Here is a 9,997-nt window from a genome sequence, read left to right as displayed (position 1 = left end):
CATTTTGTAATATCATGAAAAGGTTCAGAGAATCTGGAGAAAACCAACATTGAATGCTCGTGACTTTCAATCCCTCAGGCGGCACTGCATCAAAAAGGGACATCAGTGTGTAAAGGATATCACCACATGGTCTCAGACACACTTCAGAAAACCACTGTCAGTAACTACAGTTTGTCGCTACATCTGTAAAGTGCAAGTTAAAACTCTAATATGCAAAGCCAAAGCCATTTATCAACAACACCCAGAAACGCCGCCGACTTTGCTGGGCCCGAGCTCGTCTAAGATGGACTGATGCAAAGTGGAAAAGTGTTCTGTGGTCTGACGTTCGAACTGGAAAACGTTGTGATTTTTTGGCAAATGTTGGCTCATTTGGAATTTGATGCCTGCAATGTGTTTCAAAAAAGCTGGCACAAGTGGCAAAAAAGACTGAGAAAGTTGAGGAATGCTCATCAAACATGTATTTGGAACATCCCACAGGTGAACAGGCTAATTGGGAACAGGTGGGTGCCATGATTGGGTATAAAAACAGCTTCCATGAAATGCTCAGTCATTCACAAACAAGGATGGGGCGAGCAAAATGTCTAACAGTTTAAGAACAACATTTCTCAACCAGCTATTGCAAGGAATTTAGGGATTTTGTAATATCATGAAAAGGTTCAGAGAATCTGGAAAAAACCAACATAGAATGCTCGTGACTTTCAATCCCTCAGGCGGTACTGCATCAAAAAGGGACATCAGTGTGTAAAGGATATCACCACATGGGCTCAGACACACTTCAGAAAACCACTGTCAGTAACTACAGTTCGTCGCTACATCTGTAAGTGCAAGTTAAAACTCTACTATGCAAAGCCAAAGCCATTTATCAACAACACCCAGAAACGCCGCCGGCTTCGCTGGACCCGAGCTCGTCTAAGATGGACTGATGCAAAGTGGAAAAGTGTTCTGTGGTCTGACGTTCGAACTGGAAAATGTTGTTATTTTTTTTGCAAATATTGGCTCATTTGGAATTTGATGCCTGCAACATGTTTCAAAAAAGCTGGCACAAGTGGCAAAAAAGACTGAGAAAGTTGAGGAACGCTCATCAAACACGTATTTGGAACATCCCACGGGTGAACAGGCTAATTGGGAACAGGTGGGTGCCATGATTGGGTATAAAAACAGCTTCCATGAAATGCTCAGTCATTCACAAACAAGGATGGGGCGAGCAAAATGTCAAACAGTTTAAGAACAACATTTCTCAACCAGCTATTGCAAGGAATTTAGGCATTTCACCATCTCCGGTTTGTAATATCATGAAAAGGTTCAGAGAATCTGGAGAAAACCAACATTCAATGCTCGTGACTTTCAATCCCTCAGGCGGTACTGCATCAAAAAGGGACATCACCTGTTTTTATGTTTTTATGTTTTTATTTATTCTATTTTATTTTTATTTTTTTTAGCGTGTTCTGTTTGTGTTGTGTTGTGTTTGCTCGGTACTCGTATTATCTTTTAACCTGCCCATTGTACAGCACTTTGGTTACCCCTGTGGTAAATTTTAAATGTGCTTTATAAATAAAGTTGATTGATTGATTGATTGATTGATCAGTGTGTAAAGGATATCACCACATGGGCTCAGACACACTTCAGAAAACCACTGTCAGTAACTACAGTTTGTCGCTGCATCTGTAAGTGCAAGTTAAAACTCTACTATGCAAAGCTAAAGCCATTTATCAACAACACCCAGAAACGCCGCCGGCTTCGCTGGGCCGGAGCTCGTCTAAGATGGACTCATGCAAAGTGGAAAAGTGTTCTGGAAAACGTTGTTATTTTTTGCAAATATTGGCTCATTTGGAATTTGATGCCTGCAACGTGTTTCAAAAAAGCTGGCACAAGTGGCAAAAAAGACTGAGAAAGTTGAGGAATGCTCATCAAACATGTATTTGGAACATCCCACAGGTGAACAGGCTAATTGGGAACAGGTGGGTGCCATGAAAATGCTCAGTCATTCACAAACAAGGATGGGGCGAACATTTCTCAAGCAGCTATTGCAAGAAATTTAGGGATTTCACCATCTACGGTCTGTAAAATGTAAAAAAAAAAAAATGCTATACTATGAATAAAAAGAAATGCAATTTTACAGTAAAATTTTGGCACCTGAGCTGCCAGTTTGTTTGTTTGTTGTTGTTTTTTACCGCAAATCAACAACTGTTTATTTTTGGGTGTATTACTGTACATGCCAAAACGGCGCCACAGTTTATTCATTACTATTAGTATTTATTTATATTTAAAAAATGGTTTAAATGTTTGATCATATATTTTTCCATAATTAGACAATATTTAAGTAAACATAATTTGCGATTACATGGAGTACTTTTTTTTTTTTTCTTCCAAAATAGAAAAAAATAATACATTTGGTAAGAAAAGTTATGATACTTTATTTATATATATTATTTCCAGGCTTTCGAGGGCCAAATAAAATGACGTGGCGGGCCACATCTGGCCCCCGGGCCTTGAGTTAAACGTTTGTGTGTTACAATGACCAAAAACATTTGAATGGCATGTTGCATTAAATAACAAAACAATATTCAGTTAAGAATAACTTGAGCTGCATGCAGTACAATTTTTTTCTAAGTGTTGTGGGCCACATAAAATGATGTGGCGGGCCAAAAGTGGCTCACCGGCCTTGAGTTTGACACCTAAAAAATGATTAGCAGCCATACAAGAGGATTTCTGCAGAAGACTGACAGTTAATGTTAATAATGTTTTTTTTTTACATATTATTTCCAGGCTTTCGAGGGCTTTGAGTTCGACAACTGTGATCTAGGCCAGTGTTTTTCAACCTTTTTTGAGCCAAGGCACATTTTTTGCGTTGAAAAAATGCTGAGGCCCACCACCAGCAGAAATCATTAAAAAGCAAAAATCAGTTGAAAGTAAAAAGTCGTTGTCGCAATTGTTGGATCTGACTTTAAAGCATAACCAAGCATGCATCACTATAGCTCTTGTCTCAAAGTAGGTGTACTGTCCCGACCTGTCACATCACACCCTGACTTATTTGGACTTTTTTGCTGTTTTCCTGTGTACTGTTTTATTGCTTGTCTTGCAACTTTTTTTGGTATTTTCCTGTAGCAGTTTCATGTCTTCCTTTGAGCGATATTTCCCGCATTTACTTTGTTTTAGCAATCAAGAATATTTCAGTTGTTCTTATCCTTCTTTGCGGGGACATTGTTAATTGTCATGTCATGTTCGGATGTACATTGTGGACGCCGTCTTCGCTCCACAGTAAGTCTTTGCTGTCGTCCAGCATTCTGTTTTTGTTTACTTTGTAGCCAGTTCAGTTTTAGTTTCGTTCCGCATAGCCTTCCCTAAGCTTCAATGCCTTTTCTTATGGGCACTGTAGTGCAAACCCCGTTTCCATATGAGTTGGGAAATTGTGTTAGATGTAAATATAAACGGAATACAATGATTTGCAAATCCTTTTCAACCCATATTCAATTGAATGCACTACAAAGACAAGATATTTGATGTTCAAACTCATAAACTTTATTTATTTTTTACAAATAATAATTAACTTAGAATTTCATGGCTGCAACACGTGCCAAAGTAGTTGGGAAAGGGCATGTTCACCACTGTGTTGCATGGCCTTTTCTTTTAACAACACTCAGTAAACGTTTGGGAACTGAGGAGACACATTTTTTAAGCTTCTCAGGTGGAATTATTTCCCATTCTTGCTTGATGTACAGCTTAAGTTGTTCAACAGTCCGGGGGTCTCCGTTGTGGTATTTTAGGCTTCATAATGCGCCACACATTTTCAATGGGAGACAGGTCTGGACTACAGGCAGGCCAGTCTAGTACCCGCACTCTTTTACTATGAAGCCACGTTGATGTAACACGTGGCTTGGCATTGTCTTGCTGAAATAAGCAGGGGCGTCCATGGTAACGTTGCTTGGATGGCAACATATGTTGCTCCAAAACCTGTATGTACCTTTCAGCATTAATGGCGCCTTCACAGATGTGTAAGTTACCCATGTCTTGGGCACTAATACACCCCCATACCATCACAGATGCTGGCTTTTCAACTTTGCGCCTATAACAATCCGGATGGTTCTTTTCCTCTTTGGTCCGGAGGACACAACGTCCAAAGTTTCCAAAAACAATTTGAAATGTGGACTCGTCAGACCACAGAACACTTTTCCACTTTGTATCAGTCCATCTTAGATGAGCTCAGGCCCAGCGAAGCCGACGGCGTTTCTGGGTGTTGTTGATAAACGGTTTTCGCCTTGCATAGGAGAGTTTTAACTTACACTTACAGATGTAGCGACCAACTGTAGTTACTGACAGTGGGTTTCTGAAGTGTTCCTGAGCCCATGTGATGATATCCTTTACACACTGATGTCGCTTGTTGATGCAGTACAGCCTGAGGGATCGAAGGTCACGGGCTTAGCTGCTTACGTGCAGTGATTTCTCCAGATTCTCTGAACCCTTTGATGATATTACGGACCGTAGATGGTGAAATCCCTAAATTCCTTGCAATAGCTGGTTGAGAAAGGTTTTTCTTAAACTGTTCAACAATTTGCTCACGCATTTGTTGACAAAGTGGTGACATACGCCCCATCCTTGTTTGTGAATGACTGAGCATTTCATGGAATCTACTTTTATACCCAATCATGGCACCCACATGTTCCCAATTTGCCTGTTCACCTGTGGGATGTTCCAAATAAGTGTTTGATGAGCATTCCTCAACTTTATTAGTATTTATTGCCACCTTTCCCAACTTCTTTGTCACGTGTTGCTGGCATCAAATTCTAAAGTTAATGATTATTTGCAAAAAAAAAAATGTTTATCAGTTTGAACATCAAATATGTTGTCTTTGTAGCATATTCAACTGAATATGGGTTGAAAATAATTTGCAAATCATTGTATTCCGTTTATATTTACATCTAACACAATTTCCCAACTCATATGGAAACGGGGTTTGTAGAAAGTCCAAATCTTAAACAGGAACAAAAGTGAATTTATCACAATAGTTTTATGTGCCCATAATCAAATGGTACAAGGTTGGATTGAATTGCCATAAATACAGACAGTTTCTCCGGAGAAAAAGAAAAAGCTCCTAGACTTGGTCTAACTTGGTTATTTATATGTTTCCCTGGTGGGTCAAGGGCCAGCTGTGTCTGCAACATTCTTGGATCCCTTCGCCATAACAACCAATCGAGATATCTTGTACAATGTCAGGGTTGACCATATGCTCAACTCTATGCTTGGCAATCTTCTTCTAGCTTATGCATCAATCAAAGAACAAAATAGAAAAGGTGAAAAGGGCAGAAATTCCACTACATACTCACCTTTTGTTTATTTTTGGTTTAAGCATTAGACACCTGTTTACCTGCACCCTGCCTCCCGCTGTTTCCGACATCTACAAAGCAATTAGCTACCGGCTGCCACCTACTGATATGGAAGAGTATTACACGGTTAGTCTTCCGAGCTCGAGACAGCACCGACACTCAACAACAACACATCATTTGCAGACTATAATTACTGGTTTGCAAACAATATTTTTAACCCAAATAGGTGAAATTAGATAATCTCCTACGGCACACCAGACTGTATCTCACGGCCGCGGCACAGTGGTTGAAAAACACTGATCTAGGCTATTGAGTTTCGATTTTAACATTTTCTGCTAGTGGTGTGCCACTGGTTTTTTTTCCAATGAAAAAAAAAGTGCCTTGGCTTAAAAAAAGGTTGAAAAACACAGATGTACTTGATATGTCACTTCTTCTTCCGTTACTTTTTTTGGCCACATGATGGCGCTGCTGCCCCGCTTGAAGAAAAAGTGCGATTGAGTCATGTGAATTCCTGAATCACTTCCGGGTCGCTGTCGCTTTTGAAGACAAGTCGTTCCTTCGCGTGTATAACGAATGAATACTAATACCTCATAACCGCCGTGGAAACTTACAAATGTCTACTAGAATGTCTTCCAAGTGGACATAATTCGTCCTGTGAGGGAGGACAAGAAGCATGTGGAGAGCTAAAGGACTCGTGTGGCGAGGTAAGGGCGAACAAAGTCAGAGCTGACTGACACCGACAACTAACTCCTCTCATTATGTACAATAAAGTACATATTATGTACAATGCACTACATATTATGTACAATACACTACATATTATGTACAATACAGTACACATTATGTACAATACACTACATATTATGTACAATACAGTACACATTATGTACAATACACTACATATTATGTACAATACACTACATATTATGTACAATACACTACATATTATGTACAATACAGTACACATTATGTACAATACACTACATATTATGTACAATACACTACATATTATGTACAATACGCTACATATTATGTACAATACACTACATATTATGTACAATACACTACATATTATGTACAATTAAGTACATTGTACATAATATGTAGTGTATTGTACATATGTACAATAAAGTACATATGTACAATACACTACATATGTACAATACAATACATATTATGTACAATACACTACATATGTACAATACAATACATATTATGTACAATACAGTACATATGTACAATACAATACATATTATGTACAATACAGTACATATGTACAATACAATACATAGTATGTACAATACACTACATATATACAATACATATTATGTACAATACACTACATATGTACAATACAGTACATATTATGTACAATACACTACATATTATGTACAATAAAGTACATATGTACAATACGCTACATATGTACAATACAGTACATATTGTGTACAATACACTACATATTATGTACAATGCAGTACATATTATGTACAATACACTACAAATTATGTACAATACACTACATATTATGTACAATACAGTACATATTATGTACAATAAAGTACATATGTACAATACACTACATATTATGTACAATACACTACATATTATGTACAATAAAGTGCATATGTACAATACACTACATATTATGTACAATAAAGTACATATGTACAATACACTACATATTATGTACAATTAAGTACATTGTACATAATATGTAGTGTATTGTACATATGTACAATAAAGTACATATGTACAATACACTACATATGTACAATACAATACATATTATGTACAATACACTACATATGTACAATACAATACATATTATGTACAATACACTACATATGTACAATACAGTACATATTATGTACAATACAATACATATTATGTACAATACACTACATATATACAATACATATTATGTACAATACACTACATATGTACAATACAGTACATATTATGTACAATACATATTATGTACAATACACTACATATTATGTACAATAAAGTACATATGTACAATACGCTACATATGTACAATACAGTACATATTGTGTACAATACACTACATATGTACAATGCAGTACATATTATGTACAATACACTACAAATTATGTACAATACACTACATATTATGTACAATTAAGTACATTGTACATAATATGTAGTGTATTGTACATATGTACAATAAAGTACATATGTACAATACACTACATATGTACAATACAATACATATCATGTACAATACACTACATATGTACAATACAATACATATTATGTACAATACACTACATATGTACAATACAGTACATATTATGTACAATACAATACATATTATGTACAATACACTACATATATACAATACATATTATGTACAATACACTACATATGTACAATACAGTACATATTATGTACAATACATATTATGTACAATACACTACATATTATGTACAATAAAGTACATATGTACAATACGCTACATATGTACAATACAGTACATATTGTGTACAATACACTACATATGTACAATGCAGTACATATTATGTACAATACACTACAAATTATGTACAATACACTACATATTATGTACAATACACTACATATTATGTACAATACAGTACATATTATGTACAATAAAGTACATATGTACAATACACTACATATTATGTACAATACACTACATATTATGTACAATAAAGTACATTGTACATAATATGTAGTGTATTGTAAATATGTACAATAAAGTACATATGTACAATACACTACATATTATGTACAATACAATACATAGTATGTACAATACACTACATATGTACAAGTACCTATGTACAATACACTACATATTATGTACAATACACTACATATTAGGTACAATACACTATATATTATGTACAATACAGTACATAGTATGTACTATACACTACATATTATGTACAATACACTACATTATGTACAATACAGTACATATTATGTACAATACACTGCATATTATGTACAATACAGTACAAATTATGTACAATACACTACATATTTACAATACACTACATATTATGTACAATACACTACATATTATTGGGTTGTTGTATATGGAAAAAACACACAATATTTGGTTTAACAAAAGCTCACTTTTATTTTATAAGAAAAAACTAAAATAAAATAAATAAATACATATTGACTGTTACCCCCCTAAAAAAATTAAAAAAATGAATATTGACTGTTGTATATTAAGTGGGATTTTTCAGAAAAATAAATACATACAGTAACACAAAAACAACCTGTCTCTGTGATCACTATAGGTGTATAAATAATAATATAGTGTTAAATAAAATCAGTCCCTTGGGCACAAAACTGAAAATAATACAGCTCTCCAAAAAGTGCACTTCTGCTGCTATTGGAACATACTAACTACACACACAGGCAGACAGCTAACAAACAATCCAAGACGTCTAATAAAGTTCCAAAACAGATTAATCCATTTAGGCTCTTTATTGTTGTTGATCTTGCTTTGTCTTTTCCTATCTATACTTTTGTCTTGCACTGGACTGTTATTTTTTATTTTTTTTAACTGAAATACACACAATGACAAATGTATAAGCTATGTGATTCAATTAACATACTGAAATGTAATACACAATATGTAAAAATTAGCTTCACACAAATATACAGTACTATCATCAAACAAATACTTCTGAATGTTGAAACTATTTCAATGGTGGAAAGCCATTTTAAGTCCTCAAAACATCCATTGAAACAGTGCACAAAAATTGTTTTTCAGTAAACATCTTACTATCAAATTTAACCACTTTCCACCTTAATATTGAGTTACATAAACAAGTTAAACAGTTTACTTACAGACGTATCTTTTCCAAGGCTTGTAAGAGCTAACACAACTTGTCTACTTCTCAATTGTCTCATGAACTGAACTGACGTCGTCAACCCGGAAGTGCCCAAACTATTGACGCGTAGTATTTTCATATCGCCACAAGGTGTCAGTAAGAGTCTACAATCAAATGGGCATAACATTGCCCATTTGGGATTCGTTCCCAGGGATTCGAATAAAGAACCAACTCTTTTTCTTTACTATAGTGGCCTCGATAACGGGAACCGGTTCTCAAAAAGGGATTCGAGTCCATGGAATCGGTTCTTTTCTTATCGAACAACCGGGAGAATCGGTTTCGAACATCATCCCTACTCACAGGCCACCAGGAGTGTTTTTAGGAATTTGCTGCAAAAATATAATTCTTTCAAGTTTTGAACTGAACTCAGGGAGCTGGTACTGGTATTATTTGTGCCACCAGTTGAATAGCTCTGGTCTACATGTAAATGGTTGTATTATACATGTTTTGCAGTTACATTCGGCCTTCTGAAGGCAGCTGTAATTGTATTGGAATAAATAAAAAAAACCTGTATGTTGCTTAGCAAAGAATTGTGAGTATTTTTTCTGATTGTTTTCGCCCTTGCAGTGCTGCATCGGTACCACACCAGCACGCCACTACGTCTGCCTCAGAACCACCAATTCGAAGATGAGGTCATCAACACCTCCACCGTGCTCTCCACGTCTCTTAACTCCTCAGACAGCAGGTAGCGTCATACTTCGGTTATCTTGCAGAAAGCACGTACGCCAAATGAGACGCCATGATGGTTTGTCTTTCGCTCTTGGGCCAAATCAGCAG

The 9,997-nt window shown here is 35.8% G+C and overlaps 1 protein-coding gene across 1 annotated transcript in view; it reads left to right on the top strand.

Moving 5' to 3' along the window:
- Nucleotides 1-5,857: 5,857 nt before the first annotated feature.
- dele1 (DAP3 binding cell death enhancer 1) overlaps nucleotides 5,858-9,997 on the top strand; it is a 29,367-nt gene continuing 25,227 nt past the window's right edge. The window contains exons 1-2 of the mRNA XM_061930177.1: nucleotides 5,858-6,025; nucleotides 9,788-9,905. Coding sequence (XP_061786161.1) covers nucleotides 5,995-6,025; nucleotides 9,788-9,905 — 149 coding nt within the window. The 5' untranslated portion in view covers nucleotides 5,858-5,994. The remainder of the gene's footprint in view (nucleotides 6,026-9,787; nucleotides 9,906-9,997) is intronic.

The sequence above is a fragment of the Nerophis lumbriciformis genome, linkage group LG36 (genome assembly GCF_033978685.3).
Source record: "Nerophis lumbriciformis linkage group LG36, RoL_Nlum_v2.1, whole genome shotgun sequence".
NCBI lineage: Eukaryota > Metazoa > Chordata > Actinopteri > Syngnathiformes > Syngnathidae > Nerophis > Nerophis lumbriciformis.
This window is presented reverse-complemented; position numbering and strand designations above follow the sequence as displayed.